Here is a 21,576-nt window from a genome sequence, read left to right as displayed (position 1 = left end):
GGAGGCTGGAGACACATCCATGTGTGGGAAGGGCAGGGAGCCACAGGAAGCTCTGTGATGCTTATCAAGACATCTTCCCCTCCCCAACACACACACACACACACCATGGATCTAATATGGATCCTTGCTTCTTCCCACAGATCCAGCAGTCGGTGCTGAAGCGTCAGGCCCGGGCGGTGCTGGTGATCGCTCACCGGATGCAGACGGTGGAGAACGCACACAAGATTGTGGTGCTGGAAGGTGGGAAGGTTGCCGAGGAGGGGACCCATGCCGAGCTGATGGACCAGAGGGGCCCATATTACAGGCTGGTGCAAAGGAACCAGCTTGAGTAATGTGTCTGGCAGTGGGGACATTGTTTGGCCAAATAAATGGATGCCTTCCTTTGGATGCCAAATTCAGGTTTGGCCAGACAGGTGGGTGTAGGGCCTGCTTTGTGGGGAGAGAGAGAGAGTGACTGAAAGGGAGAAAGTGGATTGTACAGCATCTAGTGAGCACTATACAGTTGTTAAATAGTGGTCATTTGGTACTGGTAGTGAGTTTGTAAGATTTGAAAGGTTTCGGGAAGGTGTACGTTTTTGCTTTAAAAGCCTGATTTCTAAGGAATTAGCTTCATTTGAACATACTTCCTGTATCTTTTAAACTATTTTAAAATATGCCCTCCAAAAATCCTTTTTGGAAGGCTGAAAACCCTAATTTCAAGCAGGCCCTGGCTCAGGTGAATACGCATTTAATTGGTCACAACTCTTCTCTTGTGTAAATTTTGAGCCTGATGCATTCCCAGAAAATCCTGTCCTTTGTTCTCCTATGGGTTAAGTATTAAGTATTTTTAATAGTGGCTGAAGCAGCAACCTCCTGCTCTTGATTGACCGGGCTTGTGATGACAGAAAGTGACATTTTGTAAAATAAAGTGAAAGTGTGTGAATGCTCTTTGAAGTTTGAAATCTGTTTCCAATAGGGGTTGCACATTAATGGTTCCACAGGACAATAAATATAGCACTGCATTCCCCATAAAAACCTAGAAATGTAATCTTAAACATTTAAATTTATGTAAGAAGCAGGCAGGGAACACAATAATTGACTGATTAAGGGCCTATTCAGGAATGCCATGGCTCTGGAAGTAACTAATTAAAGGGGTAAAAGGCCACTTCGAAAGGAAGAAGAAATTACTAATGAACAGTACAATTACACATCTTCTCCAAAATAAGCCTCTACTGAGTTCAATGAGAGTTACTCCCAAGTGCGCGTGCATAGGATTGCAGCCTAGAAGTACCAGTTGCAGGGGGAACCCTCAATAGCACTTCGCTATTTCAGTCTGACACTGCAGTAGCATTTTAAGTTTAAAAAATTGCCACAGATCAGATCTAAAAAACAATCTGGAAAACAGAAAACCCTGGAATGTAATGGTACAGCAGCAATGTTCTCTGGATTCTGCTTAAAAAAAATAAGTGACCCAAAAATGCCCACTCGAGAGAAAAAAGTTAGTGTGGAAGCAAAAATATTTATAATGTACAAAAACACAATCCTTTGGACTCATGCTGAATGGTCACTAGATCTCCTGCTACCCTTTAGCTACCTATTCTGTTACTGTTCTACACCATTTATTTCAAAGTTCAGGAGCTGATACTTGGGACCGCCTGTGCATACCGATGTTGCTCCTGAAAGACTTCACCTGAGCCAAATTATGTTGGTATGTTGCGAGGAACTCAGCCTCCGTGAGAGTATGCCCCTCACTTAACTCTACAATCTGTTCAACAGCCATCCCAGAAAGCTGGCTAAAGGAAGGATTTAAGCCCAGCCCAGGCCTCTAACTTGAGCAAACTCCCCTTCTATGCAAAACATGGGAACGCTGGGCATGCAGATGTCCCTCTGATTCAGGAGTAGGCCACATGCAGCCTATGGAAGCCACTTAATGTGGCCCAGCATGGGTGCCCTGTCACCCCAATTCCCCCCACCCCATCCATGTTGCCGCCGGGGCCCATGAAGAGTCTTCCCTGCACACTCTGTGTAGCAGCAAAATCAAGCTCCTGCCAGCTTACCAATCAGCAGTTTGGTGGGTTGTGGGGAGCCTGATTCTGCTGGGAAACAGTGTGCAAGGAGGACTGTCTTCACACACCTGCTTCCAGCAAAATCAGCCCGGCACCAGCCCATCAGACAGCTGGAGGGAACAGATCATGATCGCTGGGAGAAGGACCCCTTTGAACTCCACACCATTAAAATTCATTTATTACATTTCTATACTGTGCAATAGCCAAAGCTCTTTGGGCGGTTTACAAAGATTAAAACCTAAACATACATAATGTAAAACCAATGTACAAAAATATAAATTTTAAAACAATAAATCCCAGGACCCGTTAAAAGCCTTATCATATGCTGTCAAAAGCCTGGATGTTGGGTAGGTTTATAGCAGGAGGTGTGCTCCATCCAGTATTTCGGCCCCGAGCCATGTAAGGCTTTATAGGTTAAAACCAGCACCTTGAATTGGGCTCGGAAACGCACAGGTAGCCAGTGCAAGCAGACCTGAATTGGTGTTATATCTTCACACCTTCCGGTGAGAATCCATCTTAGAATCATGAGCCAAGAGCCCAGCGGTCTAGTGCATAGAACCCTTGTGGTCCCCTTTGTTCTAGGCAAACCCCTCCCCCAAATCCAAAGTTTTAAAAATAGCTGCCTGCCAGGGAGTGAGTGTGCTTGTCCATCCGGCATCCTGCCTTTCCACCAAAAAGGCAGTCAACAATAATAAAACTCACATTAAAAACAATGTTTTTAACCTTAACCTTAATCTTAACCTTTTAACCTTAATCTTTTAATTAAGATTTAATTTAAATCTTAATTAAAACATAACATAAAAACAAATAAATTGAAACACAATTTGAAACGCAATAGTAAAAAAAATAGTGCCCACCAATTGAAAACGCCTTCAGCAACAGACCAGCTTACATGCCAAAGGTCTGCTTGAAGAAAAATGTATTTGCCTGTTGGCAGAAGTACAGTACAGAGGGAGCCAACCTAACCGTTGGCAAGGAGTTCCAGAGCCTGGAAGCAGCCACCAAGAAGGCCCCCCCTCACATGCAGTGGAGGCTGGTGACTCCTATTTCAGTGGGACAAAGAATTTGCTCTGGGTTTCCGTCAGAACTCTAAAGGAACTATCCAAGGTGTGGAACCCATTTTGTGGATAGGGTTCAGCACTTTGGAAAGCACCTTTCGAGTTCTGGCTGAAACGGATTCACTGCCCCACTGAAATAGGAGCTAGCAGCCTCCGCTGCTCACACCCCTACCAAACGTGCCTCCCGTGGTGGTGGGACTGAGCAGGCTTGTATGGAATATGCAGTGTCAAGAATTTCATTAACCTGCATAGAGGTTTATCAACAAGCTGAATGGCTCTACTTCTAAAACTAGGAGGAGTTTGAACGCCCTCTGTAACTCTGAATTGTAGGATCCTCTACCAGGATGGAAACAAGACAATAAAAAGGAGAGTGCATTCTATTCTTTCAAGTTAGCTCTTTTTGTTATAAAAAAGTAACATCTCCTATTCATCTTCTATATATATTAAAGTAATTGTGTGTGGGTTTGTGGCCTTGTGGCTGGCTGCAGGGCCGTCCGTAACACAGGGCATAAGGGGGAGCTGCCCTGGGCCTAATCACTCTGCAGGGGCCCACTGAGCCTGCCATTTGGGCCCTACAGTTGCTGCCCCTTTTACTTCACATTCTCACTTGCCAGAATGTATGACAGCAGTCACTGGGTCACATTATTTGTTTATACTTTCCCTTACTAACAAGTACCCCCTCTCAGTCGTGGTACAGGCCAGGTTTCTGATTTCAGCTATGAATCGCCCTATTGGCCATCTTTCATTCTATTGGTCTCTCTCCCATTCACTCTGACTTCCTTCACCTGGGATTGGCTGGCTGCTGGTTGTTCCCTCCCCTTTAGTCACGGTTTGTTTTCTCTGACTGTGCATTGCTTTTAGTTTTTCTCCCCTCTTGCTGCAATATCCAGCAAGCAAGCAAGGTACTGTTAAATATCTTTACCCCTTTCAATGCCAGATGTATCTGTTAGTAAAAAGGTGTCCCCAACCAGTCGTGTCCGACTCTAGGGTGCGGTGCTCATCCCCGTTTCTAAGCCGAAGAGCCAGCGCTGTCCGAAGACGCTTCCGTGGTCATGTGGCCGGCATGACTGAACACCGAGGTGCACGGAACGCTGTCACCTTTCCCGCCAAGGTGGTACCTATTTATCTACTTGCAATTTCTTGCTTTCGAACTGCTAGGTTGGCAGAAGCCGGGACTGAAGACGGGAGCTCACTCCGTCACGCAGCACTCAGGTCTCGAACTGCTGACCTGCCGACCTTCCAGTCTGCAGTTCAGCATCTTAACCACTAAGCCACCGCGGCCCCATCTATCTATCTGTTAGTAGTGCGTGATTAACACTAATGTGAAATGTGGTGGAGTGGAGACTTAGGGCTTTATTCATAAAAGAGTGAACTGCAGGGAATTGAGAAGGGAATGGCAAAATGAGGGGCAAAATGGCCGAGTTTTAAGTGTAGCTGAATTGAAGATTTCTTCCAACTCAGCTTCTTTGGCCTTAAGTTTCCAATTCCCTCTTTGCTCCAACTGGAAAAACAACAAATGTTGTTTATAAACAAGCCTTACAATGAACTTCTACTTGGGTAATATTTAGCTTTAGGTCCACAGCTGTTGCCGCCATGAACTGCAGGGAACTGAGAAGGGAATTGCAAAATGAAGGGCAAAATAGCGGAGCTTTAAGTGTAGCTGAAGTGAAGATTTTTGGGTTTATATGTTTGTGGCTGGCTGCAGGGCCGTCTGTAACACAGGGCATAAGGGGGAGCTGCCCTGGGCCTAAAGCGTAAACCTACCTTAAGCTATCTCTAACAAATAGTGCCTATGACAAAATTACATCCCGGGCAATGCCGGGTATATCAGCTAGTTACTTATAAAAAGTAATCAAAAAATTTAAAAATGAAAATCCCCATGTTCTTCCTCTCCAAGTAAGTCTCACCTGGAGCCAAAAAAGCCAGCCTAAGAAGAAGGCACGATCCCCTTCCAATGGCCCCCTCCATCCATCCACCTTCCAGTCCACTTTTCAAGCCTTTCTCAATTCTGCCCAAACGGTCATTGTGTTCTTATGTTCCCTTAGCAACAAACATTATTTCTATACTCTGAGAGAAGTTGTTTATTCTGACTTCATTCTCCAGGAGTCCATCTTCCCTAGGTGTCACTTAAGGAAAACATGGCCTTGGCTGCATGAGCCAACTGTACAAACAAACAGTCCAGCAGAAGCACAGTTCATAGTTTAACATGACTTCTGTGTCACTTAGGCCAAATTCCGCTGGTAGATGCGATTATCAGTTATAGCACTCCAGAGTGGGAAATGACATCCTCTCCTTGGTAATCACAGAATTCCATATCTCCATTATCCTTATATTTCTGTTGAATTTAGTCCTCCTGTGCAGCCTGCCTGAAGACAAGTGCATTTCTTTCTTTGGCATCAGTAATTTCTCTGCCACCGTTTCTCTCTCCCCCTTCCTTCCTAGTTCTGTAGACCCAGTTTAAACTTCACAGAACTCACCTAATCTCTGTTTCATTCAGTATTTAACTGAATGACTACAGACTGACTACTCACTCTCTCGTTGTTGTTCAGTCGTTCAGTTGTGTCCGACTCTCCGTGACCCCATGGACCATAGCACGCCAGGCCTTCCTGTCCTGCGCTCTCTCCCGGACTGTGCTCAAGTTCATATTCATTGCATCGGTGATGCTATCTAGCCATCTCATCCTCTGCCGTCCCCTTCTCCTTTTGCCTTCAGTCTTTCCCAGCATCAGGGTCTTTTCCAGAGAGTTTTCTCTTCGCATTAGGTGGCCAAAATATTTCAGCTTCAGCTTCAGTATGTGTCCTTCCAATGAGCACTCAGGGTTGATTTCCTTTAGGATGGACTGATTTGACCTCCTTGCAGTCCGGGGGACTTGTAAGAGTCTTCTCCAGCACCACAGTTCGAAAGCATCACTTCTTCGGCGCTCAGCCTTCCTTAGAGTCCAGCTCTCACAGCCATACATTACTACTGGGAAAATCATAGCTTTGATTAGACGGACCTTTGTCAGCAAGGTGATGTGTCTGCTTCTTACCATGCTGTCTAGGTTTGCCATAGCTTTCCTCCTAAGGAGCAAGCGTCTTTTAATTTCATGGCTACAGTCACCATCTGCGGTGATCTTGGAGCCCAAGAAAGTAAAATCTGTCACTGCTTCCATTTCTTCCCCTTCTATATGCCAGGAAGTGATAGGGCCAGATGCCATGATCTTCGTTTTTTTAATGTTGAGTTTCAAACCAGCTTTTGCACTCTCCTCTTTCACCCTCAACAAGAGGCTCTTGAGATCCTCTTCGCTTTCTGCCATTAGGGTGGTATCGTCTGCATATCTGAGGTTGTTGATAATTCTCCGGCAATCTTAATTCCGACCTGTGATTCATCCAACCCGGCGTTTCTCATGATGTACTCTGCATATCAGTTAAATAAGCAGGGTGACAATATGCAGCCTTGTCGTACTCCTTTCCCAATTTTGAACCACTCGGTTGTTCCATGTCTGGTTCTTACTGTTGCTTCTGGACCCTCGTACAGGTTTCTCAGGAGACAGGTAAGGTGGTCTGGTACTCCCATCACTTTAAGAATTTGCCACAGTTTGTTGTGATCCACACAATCAAAAGCTTTAGCGTAGTCAATGAAGCAGAAATAGACATTTTTCTGGAATTCTCTTGCTTTCTCCATGATGCAGCGAATGTTGGCGATTTGATCTCTAGTTCCTCTGCCTCTTTGAAACCCTGCTTGTACTTCCGGTAGTTCTCAGTTCGCATACTGCTGAAGCCTAGCTTGTAGGATTTTGAGCATTACCTTGCTGGCATGTGAAATGAGCGCAATTGTGCAGTAGTTTGAACACTCTTTGGCGTTGCCCTTCTTTGGAATTGGAATGTAAACTGACCTTTTCCAGTCTTGCGGCCATTGTTGAGTGTTCCAAATTTGTTGGCATATTGAGTGCAGCACTTTAACAGCATCATCTTTTAGGATTTTAAATAGCTCAGCTGGAATACTGTCATCTCCACTAGCTTTGTTGTTAGTAATGCTTCCTAAGGCCCACTTGACTTCACTCTCAAGAATGTCCGGCTCAAGTTCAGTGACCGCACTATCATGGCTATCAGGGACATTCAGATCTTTCCCGTATAGTTCTTCTGTGTATTCTTGCCACCTCTTCTTAATCTCATCTGCTTCTGTTAGGTCCTTGCCTTCTTTGTCCTTTATCATGCCCTTTTTTGCACAAAACGTTCCCTTGAGATCTCCAATATTCTTGATGAGATCTCTAGTCTTTCCCATTCTGTTGTTTTCCTCGATTTCTTTGCATTGTTCATTTAAGAAGGCCTTCTTGTCTCTCCTTGCTATTCTCTGGAACTCTGCATTCAGTTGGATATATCTTTCCCTTTCTCCCTTGCTTTTCACTTCCCTTCTTTCTTCAGCTACTTGTAAAGCCTCATCAGACAGCCACTTTGCTTTCTTGCATTTCTTTTTCTTTGGGATGGATTTCATTGCTGCCTCCTGAACAATGTTACGGACCTCCGTCCATAGTTCCTCAGGCACTCTGTCTATCAGGACTAATCCCTTAAATCTATTCCTCACCTCCACTGTATATTCATAAGGGATATGATTTAGGTCATACCTGAATGGTTTATTGGTTTTTCCTACGTTCTTCAATTTAAGCTGAAATTTTGCAAGAAGCAGCTCATGATCTGTGTCACAGTCAGCTCCAGGTCTTGTTTTTACTGACTGTATAGAGCTTCTCCATCTTTGACTGCAAAGGACATAATCAATCTGATTTCGATATTGACCATCTGGTGATGTCCATGTGTAGAGTCACCTCTTGTGCTGTTGGAAAAGAGTGTTTGCTATGATCAGCGTGTTCTCTTGGCAAAACTCTATTAGCTTTTGTCCTGCTTCATTTTGTGCACCAAGGCCATGCTTGCCTGTTATCCCGGTGATTTCTTGACTTCCTACTTTAGCATTCCAATCCCCTATGATGAAGAGGACATCTTTTTTTGGTGTTAGTTCTAGAAGGTGTTGTAGGTCTTCATAGAACTGATCAACCCATGAAGGGGACTCACTCTCTATAAAACTATAATAAAAGGTTTACTTTTTTGATTCACTTGGTTTGTCTTTTCTCGCAAATTCCCCCCTAGTGTACACCACAGTCTTCTCATGGCATACCTGGGTTCTAAGCCAAAGTATACATTGGTTATGGCCAGCCAGGTTACAGAAGTCTCTGCACAAGCAAGTACATTTCAGATCATGGATGGATTGACTGCTTCTTTTTCCTGTCAGGCTAGAGTTGTGCTAAAGCCTGTGGGCATGCTGCAGAGAGAGAAAAAACAGGGATAGTCAGTTTGGGATGAAGCCAAAATTATGAAATGCCAAGAGTTCAATCCAGGCTGAAGTTTTTTGGGGGGTGGGGGGAATCTGAGCATGTGAGCTCCTCCCTGGTGGAGGAGCAGAGGCAGCAGCCCCAGGAAAAAGAGCTGGCAAGAAATCACTAGAGTGAGACTTTAAAACACAACCATGCACTGGGCAGCATTTGTGAATTGTTGCTGAGGTTGGGGTGGGGGAATTGCCTTTCCATTTCATGAAAAGAATAGCCATTTTCCCACCCTATTGTGACCCCAATTACTAATCCAGACCCTTCAGGGTAAGGGGAGGGCTAGGATTTCACAATGTATACTAGAAGGTGAGGGGAGCTGTTGTCTCCAGCCAGAGGTTCTAGGACGAAGCTCAGGAAGCTCATTTGCTGCCTCCCAATTCCATCTGTGTTATGAACGCGCCTCATGCTCTGTTTGTAAAGTACAGTACATGCGCCTGTGGTATAGATGCACACCGAAGGCTAGTACATGCTACAGCCACTACTTGGATATGCCAGCACCAGCCGCCACCACTTCCTTCTTCTCCTCCGGTCCTCCCCCTCCTGTTGAAAATGCCAGTTCACCTAAAATGTGGGGAGATGCTGCAGCTTCTTTCTCAGGCACTTGGATGCAAGGCATTTCTTTCCCAGTAGTTGGCAGAAGTAGGAGCAACAAAGTGCTCTGCAAGCGTTTCTGTTCTCTGTTCATTTCCTCTGCAGGGCACCTCCTTTCTCTAGTCATTTGCTGTAGGACTGATCCAAATGTCTCCACAGGGGAAAGTTCAGCGGTTTGGGGTGGGTGGGTGTATGTGTAAAAAGGGGGAGAAAATGATTGGGCAGGAGGGGGCAGAATCTCGGCTGAGGGAGAGTTAGTAGTAAGTATATAGGAATAAACCGTGGTCCAGTGGCTTTTTCTCTTTTTGTTTTTTGGCTTTCCTTTTAAAAACTTCTATAAAGGTAAAAGCTGCATCAAGCATCTAGGAGCTGCTTCTCCAGCCATGCACTTCGTAAACGGCTGAAAATTATGTCCCGGGAAAGGGTGCTCTGTGGTCAAATAATGTTGTTTCTCGGGAGATTGTATGGGGGGAAAAGAAATATGGTTCCATATCGTACAGATCTAAAGTATGGTACAGTTCTAAAAAAATAGAGAAGACAAAATGGAGGCAAAGTCGTCAGACCGCCTTGCAAATGTAAGCGGTGGCATTCCTGCCTATTTACCAGTGTGAATACCTTTCCTATAAGGCCTTTCCCAGGCTTGGTTCATAAGCCTTTGGAAGGATGCTGGAGAATTCCTTAGCCCAAAGGCTAAGCAGTGAACTCATAAAGTCCATTGGGCGTAATAAAAGCAGATTTGCTTCTGGACTTCCCCTCCAGGTTCATCTCTCAGAACCCCTTGCATAAATCTATGGTGGACATACTGTCTGCTGAGCCTAACAAATCCAGCATATTGTCCACCCAGGACATAGGATAGGCATCTGGGGCAGTGATCCGGTAAATTTTCCTGTAGTCCACACAAAATCTGATAGCCCCATCTTTTTTAGGAATTAACACAATAGGTGAAGTTCATGGGCTTACAGACTCTCAGATAACTCCCAAGTTCAGCATACCTATCGCTTCCCTGTCCAAAACTCCACAGGCCCTGCTCCCTGTTTATATATCACACACCATTTCACCTACCCCAGTCACTCAGCCAATCATCTCACATATGCAACTACAACATACCTTCTGGCACTCATACCACTCACTCTCTAGATCAGGGGCCGCTAATGTAGGGTCTAGTGGTGCCTGTGAATGGGTTTCCAATGTAGTGCCCATGGGCACCTGAATGTTTGTTATTTATTTTTTCCCCATTTTTAAACATAGACACATGGATTCTGTTTCCACTTAATTGTGGAAAAACAGTGCCCCAGCAGTCCTAAATGGTTTGAGTGTACAGTGTCTCCAATGCCCAATGTCCAGTAACCTGTTTCCAGCAGTGGACCACCAGGTGATTCTGGGAAGCTCCCTACCAGAAGGCAGCAGAGTTCCTGTGTTGTTTGTTTCCCAGGAAACAAAATGGCTGCCATTCAGAGGCATAAAGCCCCTGAAGATGAAGGTTCTATTTCAGAGGTGGGGAACCTCTTTCAGCCCAAGGGCTGAACTCAATTTTAGAGATGCTCTTGCTGTTTGGATGCAACATTCCAGGGGTGGGCTGGGCCAAAATGCAAAAATACCAGCATATTTATTTATTTATTTATTTATTAAATTTATTAATCGCCCATCTGACTGGTCACCCAGCCACTCTGGGCGATGTACAACCCACCATAAAACAATTTAAAACAATAAAATTTTACCATAAATTTTTTTAAAAAAAATACCCTAACCCACCCCAAATGCCTGCCTGAACAACCACGTTTTTAATGCACGACGGAAGCTCATTAAAGAGGGGGCATGACGGAGTTCCCTAGGGAGGGAGTTCCACAGAGTGGGGGCCACCACAAAGAAGGCCCTCTCCCTCGTCCCCACCAGACTAGCTGTCCTGGCTGATGGGACAGAGAGAAGGCCATCCGAGGCTGATCTTGTTAAGCGGCCTGTCTGGTGTTGCTGGAGGCGCTCCTTAAGATAGGCTGGGCCGGAACCATATAGGGTTTTAAAGGTCAAAACCAACACCTTGAATTTGGCCCGGAAAACAACTGGTAACCAGTGCAACTCCTTCAGCACTGGAGTGATGTGATCTCGCCGGCGGCTGCCTTTAATCAGGCGAGCCGCCGCGTTCTGTACCAGCTGCAGCTTCCGAATCGTCTTCAAGGGTAACCCCACGTAGAGCACATTACAGTAGTCTAAACGAGAGGAGACCAGGGCATGTACTACCGATGGGAGCAGATGGTCGGGAAGGAAGGGGCGCAGCCGCCGTATCAGATGGAGTTGATACAGCGCTGTCCGGCTCACAGCTGACACCTGAGCCTCCATGGACAGCTGGGAGTCCAAAATGACCCCCAGGCTGCGGACCTGGTCTTTCAAGGGTAGCCGTACCCCATTCAACACCAGGTCAACATCCCCCAGCCTCCTCTTGTCTCCCACCAAAAGTACCTCGGTCTTGTCAGGGTTCAGCTTCAGCTTATTCCTCCCCATCCAGCCACTCACCGTCTCCAGACATTTGGACAGGGATTCTACGGCCAACCTTGGTGAAGATTTGAATGAGAGGTAGAGCTGCGTGTCATCCGCATATTGATGACACTGCACCCCAAACCTCCTGATGATAGCCCCCAGTGGCTTCACATAGATGTTAAATAGCATCGGGGAGAGGATGGAACCCTGTGGCACCCCACAAGTAAGTGGCCACGGGTCCGAAACCTCCCCTCCCAGTGCTACCCTCTGGTACCTGCCGGAGAGGAAGGACCGGAACCACCGCAATACAGTGTCTCCAATGCCTAAGCCCTCCAGGCGGTCCAGGAGGACACCGTGGTCAACGGTATCAAAAGCCGCTGAGAGGTCGAGGAGAACAAGGAAGGAGCATTCACCCCTATCCAGAGTCCTCCTCATATCATCCACCAAGGCGACCAAGGCCGTTTCTGTCCCATGCCCAGGCCTGAAGCCCGACTGAAATGGGTCTAGATAATCAGTTTCTTCCAAGTGTGCCTTCAACTGCACCGCCACCACCCGCTCAATCACCTTGCCCAAAAATGGCAGATTTGAGACTGGGCGAAAGTTGTTCAGAACTTGAGGATCCAAGGAGGGCTTCTTTAAGAGCCGTCTTATCACTGCCTCCTTGAGGGCTGATGGCATCACTCCCTCCTCAAGGGAGGCGTTCACCACCGCCTTGATCCCCTCATCCAGTCTCTCTCTGCAGCTCATAATGAGCCAAGATGGGCAAGGATCAAGTAAGCAGGTGGTCGGCCTTACAGATGAGAGCACCTTGTCCACTTCATCAGGAGGAAGAAGCTGGAACCGATCCCACAAAACTGGTTTGCCACAGGCCGCCTCTTGCTCACTAACTGTATCCACAGTGTGCAGAGTAACACACCTAATCTGATCAATTTTATCTGCAAAGTGCCTTGCCAAGGCCTCACAGGAGGCCTTAGAATGCTCCAGTGGTTCCGGAGCCACAGGACCGACCAGGCTCCGGACCACTTGGAACAGCCTCCTGGGGCAGCACTCTGCAGATGCGATGGAGGCAGCATAATATTCCTTTTTTGCTGCCTTCACCGCCACGTGATAGGCTGAAGATACAGCTCTAGCCCGTGTCTGATCGTCTTTGGAGCGAGACTTCCGCCACCGGCGCTCTAGCCGTCTCACCTCCTGTTTCAGAGCTCGTAACTGCGGATTGAACCATGGTGCAGTCCGAGCCCTGTTCAGGGGGAGAGGGCGTTTCGGAGCCACCCGATCTAATGCCCCGGTGATTGCGGCATTCCAGCCACCCACCAGGGTCTCGACCGAGTGGCCGTTGGCATGCCCCAGAGAATCCCCAAGCGCGTTCAGGAATCCATTTGGATCCATAAGACGCCTGGGGCGGACCATTTTAATGGGTCCTCCACCCCTGCGGAGGGGTTGTGGAACCGAGAAGTCCAACATCACCAGATAGTGATCTGACCATAACAAGGGGGTGGTGGATATACCCCCGACTTCCAGATCACTCCCCGCTTCTCCAGAAACAAACACAAGGTCTAGTGCATGACCGGCTACGTGGGTGGGCCCAGTTAGAATATGGTGCAGCTCCCAGGAGGCCATGGTCTCCATGAAGTCCCAAGGTGCTCCTGTGAGGATGGCCTCCGAATGTACGTTGAAGTCCCCCAACACCAGTAAGTTAGGGGACTGTACACGCACATCAGAGACCACCTCAAGCACCTCGGCCAGGGAGTCAGTCATGCAGCGGGGTGGACGGTACACAAGCAGAATCCCCAGACTGCCCTTCGGGCCCAACCTCCAGTACATGCACTCAGCAACCTTGGTCTCCCGGAGAGGGGGTCTGGTGAAGACCAAGGACTCTCGGTAGATAACAGCCACTCCCCCTCCCCGATCCCCAGCCCTCGGCTGCTGTGCATACGAAAATCCAGCTGGACACATGGCTGCAAGGGTTGGAGCAGCAGCCTCGGCCAGCCAGGTCTCCGTAATACATGCCAGGTCTGCACCTTCATCCAGGATCATGTCATGGATGAGGGAGGTTTTCTGGGTAACAGACCTGGCATTGCAGAGCAGCAAACGAAGGCCAGAAGATGGGGTCACGCCTCTCCCAGCCATCCTTTGGCTCTGGACAGGCCTGGAGCAGGGGACAGATGCTACACATCTCTCCCTTGTTCCCCTTACCTGGCATGGCCTGCCCCTAGCGCTCCGCCAGCGCCTGCCGCCCAAAATATTGTAACTTAAAGCTCTTACAGTCAGTAATCTAAGTCTCAGAAGGGGCATTTCAACCTTTTAGAATAGGGAAAAAAACTGCACAACAGTCTGGAAACCATAAAACGATCGGTGGTTGAGGGAAGGGGAAGGGGTGTAGCCATCTGGGGGACCTCAAGGGGGCCAGATTTTGCCCCTTGGCCTGAGGTTCCCCGCCCATATTCTATTTAATTATCAGGGCTAACAGCTATGGTTAAAATCCATGGATTTGTCTAATCCTCTTTTGAAGCCATCACTGTATCTTGTGGCACTGAATTCCAGAAGTTAATTACTGTATGTGTTGTGTGAAGTTCTTCCTTTGCCTTTCCTGATTCTACTGCCAATCAATGTCATTGAATGGACCTGGGTTCTAGTATTACAAGAGTGGGAGAAAAATCTTCTCTGTCTAAGGCCAGATGTTTCTCCTGGGGATCCACAGACCTGAAGAGCAGCTCAGATGGTCCAAAGGACCCACCTTTGCCAGGTTACTTCATGGGAGGGGAGGGGAGAGGTCAGTATTGCTGGCAGCAGCTACTCCATAGCTTCAGGGTCAGCCTAATGTCTGAACACACAACCCGCTGCTAATCCTCCTATGTCCCCACCTCCCACCCAACGCCTGCCCCATGGTGGAGTAAATGTGCAAAGAGAACGGCATCACTCACTTGATGCTGCATTGTAGCTGTCTTGACATTTCTTTGCAAAAAGGGAATCGGAACATTAGCGCTGAAACTGACCCCTAGAGGTCATCCAACCCGCTGCAGTAAGAAAGGGCTTCCCAGATACGTTTCTCCAGACTTTTCCTAATAGCCTCCAGTGGAGGAGTTCTCATAAGATTTCTGGGCAAGTCATTAGCAGGGTTAGGAAGTTTTTCCAGCTATCAACCCCTCCCCCTTTGCTTTCTGCTGGTCCTTCCACCTAGAACAGAACAGGAGGACAACTGAGGTCTGCATCAGAAGAAACTGGAGGATGTTGTTAATCTGGTACTGAAAAGGGTTAACCAAGAGTAAAGATGGCTGATTTAGTCTGGGAGAGGCCTACAAGAAGAGCCCCTAGAAGACCCCAGACTCGTAACCAGCTTTATATTCCAGACTCTTGACCCCTGGGCTCTTTGAAGTTTGATTCTATACTAAATGATGTTATTTCACTAACTGAGACTCTAACTGAGATTTTGCAGGACTGTCTTTGAAGAAGGGGAAAAAATGCAGCTGTCTTTACAAGCTTGCTCAAGGCCACGACGTGCTGGCAGAGTGTCTAAGTGAGACGAACAGCAGAACTGAGCATGCTCAGATACCTCCTGAGAGGCGGAAAAGTACTGTTTTGACTTCTCGTGGTGTACACATGCTGATAAGAGAATGTCCCTACTCCATGCGAGTTGGGTGGGGAAGTGTAGCCCTGAGCACGAGCGACAACTAGGAGGAGGCGTTTGGGCGGATATGACCAAAAATGGGCAAAGATGATCAGGAATTCAAAGAAGATATACCAAAGAGAAATGTCAGTCAAGATAGCATACCCAGATGGTAGACTTTGGGTCATATGTTGGGACATTTCAAAGTAGCCCGTTTGTAATGGTGCCAGACGCGTTCCCCAGACACATGAAATTATGGGAGATAGATGGGACACCTTGTTTCTGATTGGTGAGCAAATGCTCTAACCACGCGTACCCCATTTCCTATTGGAGGCTGATTGTCTCATCGCTCCTTGGGCCCCACCTTTGAGCAGAGCAGGGGTATAAAAGCCCAGGGAATGGAAGCTCTGGGGTGGTGCTTTTTTGTTCCTGCTGCTGCTCCACTACCCTCTTTCTGCCATGCCACCAGACCCACAGACCTAGGTAACTATGGACCTCTTTAGACTCTTAGACTTTGGGACTTGGAATGATTTCTGAGTTTGGGACTTGGAATGATTTTTGAGAGTGGCACTTGGAGTTATTTCTGAGTTTGGCACTTATCTGGGTTTGAGACTTGGAGTGTTTTCTAAGCTTAGGACTTGGAAGTTATATCTGAGGAGGGGATTTGGAATCCCATCTTCAAAGGTGACAACTGGAATTATTCCCAAGTCTTGAGTTTTCTGTTCACTCCAACTCCTTCCTCTACTCTTCCTATGCCTAGAAGAACTTAGTAATGCTTCAGCATAAGTTTTTGTATTCAAGTAAGAAGCAGGAGGAGGTAACGGGCGGGTTAACACATAGGTCGAATTGTTTTTGTTTAGCTTTGAACTGCAAGTAGTAAACAGGAGTAAGTTGGAAAGAGGAGTCATAACAATGTTAGAAGCTCGAGCTGTTATCTTATTGGCCAAGTTCATAGTAACCAGCTTTGGCAATTGCAATTATTTTGATTTATCTTCTGTTTGTGTTGCATTCTCTTTCCCTGTGATTGGAAAGTTCCTAACGCTCATATAACCACCATGCCACTTTCTTTATTTTGTATTTTCCTGAGTTTTCTACAATAAAGCCATAAATATGGTGTCCAGTTACAATCTCATCTGTAGTGATGTTCTGTGGTGATGTTTACCTGATGGGATTAGCCTGGTTACCCACTGGGGTGCTTTGGACCCATTTGGGACTGAATTTAGCCTCTCACACACCACTGGAGAAGAATGGAGAACCCTCCAAGCATCAGAGCGGAAGGGGGCAAAACCTGCCCTCTCCCCTAACCTCATTTCAGTCAGCTGCTTTACCTCCTTTCCCCCAGCCAGGCTCATGATGAGTGTGGACAGAAGGAAAAGTGTCTAGACCATGGCCCCAAAGTCATGTTCTCGTCGGAACCCACAAAAGGCAGGAAAAGGAACCCCTCCAACCACAGAATGACTTCCACCCGTCACCCCCAGTGAATACATTCACAGTTCACTTACTGATGCACAGAATGATCCCAATGATCAGACCCAGCGATACAACAGTCCCAATAATAAATGAGGCTGAAATGGGAAAAGGGGAAAAGTGATGGGTGCGCAACAGAAACTAATCTCTCCCTATTTTCAGGGAAGCCATGAGGTGGCTGATGGACTGCAGACTCCATGGAGCTCGGAGAGGCTAAAGAAGGGTGGGGAGACAGAGGATATCCAAAGAACATCCCCCTCTCCTTCCCCTGCCAATACCTGCTGGAGTCCACAGCTGAGAGGAAAGGTTTGCAAGAGACACTGGTGAGCTAGAGTGGGAGATGACGATCTCTTTCCACAGAGGGAGAGCATAACAATATGAACATGGCCTTCTCAACCATGGCCCCAACATTGTGGAATTCCCTTCCACTGGAGTCCTGTCAGTGGCCAGCACTACAGGCCTGCAGGAAAGCTGGCAAAGCTTTTCTCTTATGGAAGGTCACCAAAGGCCTTTTAAAATAGGATATTTGAGTTGCCTTGTGTGGACTATGTGAGCTTTTACCTCCACTGTGCTTGAGAGGGGCCTCTTAAGGACATTCTACCCACTCCCCTTTCAGAAGCCACCCACCCCATAACCCTACCATTATTCATCTGCATTGAATAATTATAATATTTGCAAACGTTTTATGAAATCAGAAGGAGAAAGGTGGCAACCAACTGGCTAGGACAAATAATTTGAGTCTATGGCCTACAAGGAGTAGAAACGTGCCAAAAATAGCAAAATTGGTGATAAATGCATCAAAATCCAAATCATTTGCTTTGCACCTGGAGGCACACACAGGATGAAACTTGTAGCCTGCAATGCTGCTCAGGGATCTCTGGGTTTTGCTCCTCCTTCATCCCTGAGTGAAAATTCATCTCAGAATCCTCCACTCCAACAAATAAGCCATCTCTTCTCCCTCCCCTGCAGACTCTCACCACTAGGCTCCACCCAGGACAAGACCAGAGGCTTTTGCAGGCCGTCATGTTCCATGTGGCACTGGTACCGGTCCTTGGGGTCAATCTTGATGCTAATCCAGGCATGGAAGCTCCCATCCGAGTTGGGGGCCACAACCCCACGGAACGTGTCCTGCACCCAGACCTCCCCGTCCCTCCTCCAGGTGGTGTCGATCTCCTTGGGGTAGAAGCCCTTGGCCCTGCAGATGAGGGTTTCCATGCCATCATAGTCTGCCTTGTCTGTCACCTTCACTGCTGGGGGCTCTGCAAAAATGGCAGCATCAGTGTTAATACAGAGACTGGGTTCACACAACGTGATAACCCACACCCAGTGCGTTTTCCGCAGGTCAGTTTTTTTTTCTCCTTGAGAGCCACCCTGAGAGCCCATGGTTTGTTGTTGGATTGTGAACTGTGGGTTGTTCGTGGTTAACAAGCCATGGTTTGTTAGCACGGCTGGGTTCAGACAACCACAGTTCAGCAACAACCCACACTCAATTCATACTCAACCACTGAGTGTGGATGATCGTGCTGTGTGAACCCAGTCTCTCCAGTGCCTGGCGGGATGGAAGATTCACTAAGAGCAGGAAAACACCCCATGTAGACATCTAGACTTACCCCAGAAATTTATTATCCCATACTTTCAGTATCCCTGCAAGATGATGACAACCCCTATACATTGTAATCCTCATTTCAGTAAACAAAAGAAGATAGTGATTGAAGATGATGAACGTCTTATACCCATGGCTGCTCCGAATGGCTACGTTAAGGTACAATCCGTAACAAAAGAGTGAGTGGAGAAATGATTGACAGCTGAGGCTAGAATGGAATGGTGTGTGGGGTTAGTGACAGTTGGAGAAAGTCAGAAGGAGGACAGAGACATTTATGGAGAGGTCAAGGACCTGGTTTACACAATCACAGGGTGGTTAATAAACCATGGTGGCTTGTTAGCCACCCTGAGCATGCCGGTCGTGTGCCCAGGGGATTCACATAATTACCCTCACCTGTGCAGCTTGTCGTGTGAGCCCAGCGAGGGTGGCTTGTTGACGTGGGTAACAAGCCACCCAGAACCCTACAACAGCCCATGTGTTCTGGCTGGCTTGTTACCCATGGCAACAAGCAACCCTGGCCAGGTGAACCAACAAGCTGCACTACCAAGAGTAATTATGCTGATCCCCCCAGTATGCAACTGGCACACGCCAGATATTAGGAATTTTCAGGGGTTGTCTTATGTGTAAGTAGTTCGTTTTAAATTTGGTGCTGTCCAATTCAGAGGCATTTAAAAAAAAAAAAGCAATAATATTCACAAAAAGCAATTTGGTAATTTTTGTTTGCTGTCAAATTCATAATAATATATTTATATATTATAGATTGAATTTTTCTCCTTGTCCCATTTTCTATGTATTTATTGTGCCCCTGAGAAAGGATTTTTCCAAAATGTGTTGCGTTAGTAATAAAACAATTGTTGTTGTTGTTGTTCAGTCGTTAAGTCGTGTCCGACTCTTCGTGACCCCATGGACCATAGCACGCCAGGCCTTCCTGTCCTCTGCTCTCTCCCGGAGTGTGCTCAAGTTCATATTCATTGCATCGGTGATGCTATCTAGCCATCTCATCCTCTGCCGTCCCCTTCTCCTTTTGCCTTCAATCTTTCCCAGCATCAGGGTCTTTTCCAGGGAGTTTTCTCTTCGCATTAGGTGGCCAAAATATTTGAGCTTCAGCTTCAGGATCTGTCCTTCCAATGAGCAGTCAGGGTTGATTTCCTTTAGGATTGACTTATTTGACCTCCTTGCGGTCCAGGGGACTCGTAAGAGTCTTCTCCAGCACCACAGTTCAAACTCCATAGCACCTGGAATTTTACCTCTTCCTTTTTACCCCTGCCAGTGTAATGCACACACCCCTCCCTGTCAGATCTTTCACTCTCAGATTTCTGTTGTTTCAGGTGCCTATTCTTGACTTCACTGCTATCTTCTTTGTCTCATGAAGACTTAATTCAGTGTCCCTCTCTGCCAACCAAGACTCCCTCACTCCAGCTCTTCATTCTCTCCCCCTCCCTCAATATAAACGGCGGACCTTATTTTTCCATGGCCTGCGCAACCTGCTCCCTTCCCCTGCCCCCAGGTGTATGTATCTGATCATTTCAGCTCCTTCTACACTAGTTTTCTACTTCTAGGGTGGTGTTTTGTTTTGTATCTGAGTGAGAGCATTCAGAAATGTCTCTCCTCCTCCCCAGCAGCAGTCTAAGATGGGGCAGTGCCAAATTCCACCACCTTTGTAATGTGCAGGTTGGCTGCTCAGGTTTAATTGGGGAGATTATGAAGGAATTGCAGCTCCGTTGGCCCTCTTGTTCCTCCACACCTTTCCTCAGCAGAACCTCCTTCCTATAGTCCAGGTATTTCTGCAGCCACTCAATGCGGGTCTCCTCCAGGTAGGCCTTCCTTCGCTGAGCAATGGCAGGTTTAGCCTCCCACTTCCTCTTGGTTTCTTGGGCCTCCACATTGGCTGCTGTCCAGGTGAGGGTCTTCATATCGAAGCTGATGAAGTCCCTCCCATCATAAGCATCCTGGGAAAACCCTCCTTTGCTCCCGTCTGTCCTCAGCTCACAGCCGACCATCCACTGCAGGGTGTGAAACCCTGAAAGAGAGACTCAGGAGTTTTGGTGGGGTGGGGGTGTTATTAGAGAAAGGTTGGCCAGCTGCTCCCTCCCCTCAGCCCCTGCCATGAGCCAACCCCCACAAAAGAGGTTCTAGCAGACATTTTTATCTCAGAAAAGGTAAAGACAGTGGCTTCCCAAGAACAAATTTCAGACTAATCCAAAGTAGTGAAAGTGGGTACCTTGCATCAAACTCTAAACCACACCTTCTTTTCAACAGTGACAGGTGCCCCACCCCCTTTGGGAGACCAGATGTCCCCCCCTAGCCAGAAGTCCTGCTGGTCATATGACTGCCAGGGTCACCTGACGGTCATGTGACCCCTCTACAAACTTATCATGCCATCATGGTCCAATAGGATGAGGTTTTAGAGCCCGAACAGGTACAGGTGCAGAAATGGCCCAAAGGGCCATTTCCAAACCCTCCCCAGATTGCCCCATAGGAGTCATGTGGCCCCTCTAAGAACTCACCCCATCACAAAGAACCAGTAGGAAGAGGTTTTAGCCCCCTGACATGTGCAGGAACACTGGAACCATATACAGTCATATCCCCACCTCCCAACAGGCCAGTAAGAACAATTTTAGGGCCAGAAGCATCCTACCCCATCAGCCAGTCAGAAGAGGTGCAGCCATATTCAATCAATGTAGCCATTTAGCTTGTCCAGACATGTTTCCTGCATAGAGAACATGGAGATGCCAGGCACCCTTGAATATTGAACCCCAGAAAGGCTGTAAGCCGAGCAATGCCTACATACTTTTAAAAAGAACTAGAAAGGGAGAGCCTGCTATAGCTTCTGCAAATGTAAGAAGAAAAGATGCAGCTGTGGCAGAGAACATACCTGTAGACATTTTTACAGAATTCCTGGAAAATTTGAGGAGCCTGTAAGCAGCCTGTTAAAACAATGTAGACCATCCGCAATAAGCAGTTCAATAAAACTTTAAGAAAGAAAGGAACTTTACATCTATATAGATGTACTGCCCTAAAAGTTATAATTGCAGTTTTCACAGAGCTACTAAGGGGCAAGCCTTATGGAGACAGAAAAAGAGGTTTCCCAGTCAAAAAAGCGTTTTATATTAAGCTGCCTAGCAGCACCCCACCCATTTTTTCTTTCTTTCTGCAGAACACTTGTTTTTATGTTTAAAACTTACTACAAGCTTACCTGCAATCTGCCCCATCACCCTGGACATATTTAGAAAGCTGTTAAGGTTTCCCAAAAAAACTATGCTCACCCCATAAAGTGACTTTTGAGATGTAGAAGACACAGATCAAGCAAAAGACTACACAGAACTGTCAGGATCCAACTACTACCCCCACACACACACTTTTGTTAGAGGGTTTTG

The 21,576-nt window shown here is 47.1% G+C and overlaps 2 protein-coding genes and 1 long non-coding RNA gene across 3 annotated transcripts in view; 2 read left to right on the top strand and 1 right to left on the bottom strand.

Moving 5' to 3' along the window:
- LOC146356303 (antigen peptide transporter 2-like) overlaps window positions 1-10,475 on the top strand; it is a 34,447-nt gene extending 23,972 nt beyond the window's left edge. Inside the window, exon 12 of the mRNA XM_084831502.1 lies at window positions 141-10,475. Coding sequence (XP_084687628.1) covers window positions 141-332 — 192 coding nt within the window. The 3' untranslated portion in view covers window positions 333-10,475. The remainder of the gene's footprint in view (window positions 1-140) is intronic.
- Window positions 1-21,576, top strand: part of LOC146356295 (uncharacterized) — an 867,031-nt gene that overhangs the window by 597,209 nt on the left and 248,246 nt on the right. The window lies entirely within an intron of this gene.
- On the bottom strand, window positions 13,948-21,411 carry LOC146356302 (major histocompatibility complex class I-related protein 1-like). The gene is made up of 4 exons (XM_084839339.1): window positions 21,396-21,411; window positions 19,944-20,231; window positions 17,574-17,855; window positions 13,948-16,694 (listed from the first exon to the last, which is right to left on the bottom strand). The coding sequence occupies exons 1-4, from the start codon at window positions 21,409-21,411 to the stop codon at window positions 16,624-16,626; spliced, it is 657 nt and encodes a 218-aa protein (XP_084695465.1). The 3' UTR covers window positions 13,948-16,623.

This window comes from Heloderma suspectum, chromosome 2 (genome assembly GCF_057233095.1).
Source record: "Heloderma suspectum isolate Gila_16-S chromosome 2, 16-S_ref, whole genome shotgun sequence".
NCBI lineage: Eukaryota > Metazoa > Chordata > Lepidosauria > Squamata > Helodermatidae > Heloderma > Heloderma suspectum.
Note: the sequence above shows the minus strand (reverse complement) of the source record. Positions and strands in the feature narration are given on the sequence as shown.

What these genes read in the sequence shown, in the direction of transcription:
- LOC146356302 (XM_084839339.1), bottom strand. An exon ending in GGAGGTTCTGCTGAGGAAAG is followed by an intron (nt 17,856 to 19,943) that starts GTGTGGAGGAAC and finishes CCATTTTTGCAG; the next exon opens with AGCCCCCAGCAGTGAAGGTG. An exon ending in GTCCTGGGTGGAGCCTAGTG is followed by an intron (nt 16,695 to 17,573) that starts GTGAGAGTCTGC and finishes TTCCCATTTCAG; the next exon opens with CCTCATTTATTATTGGGACT.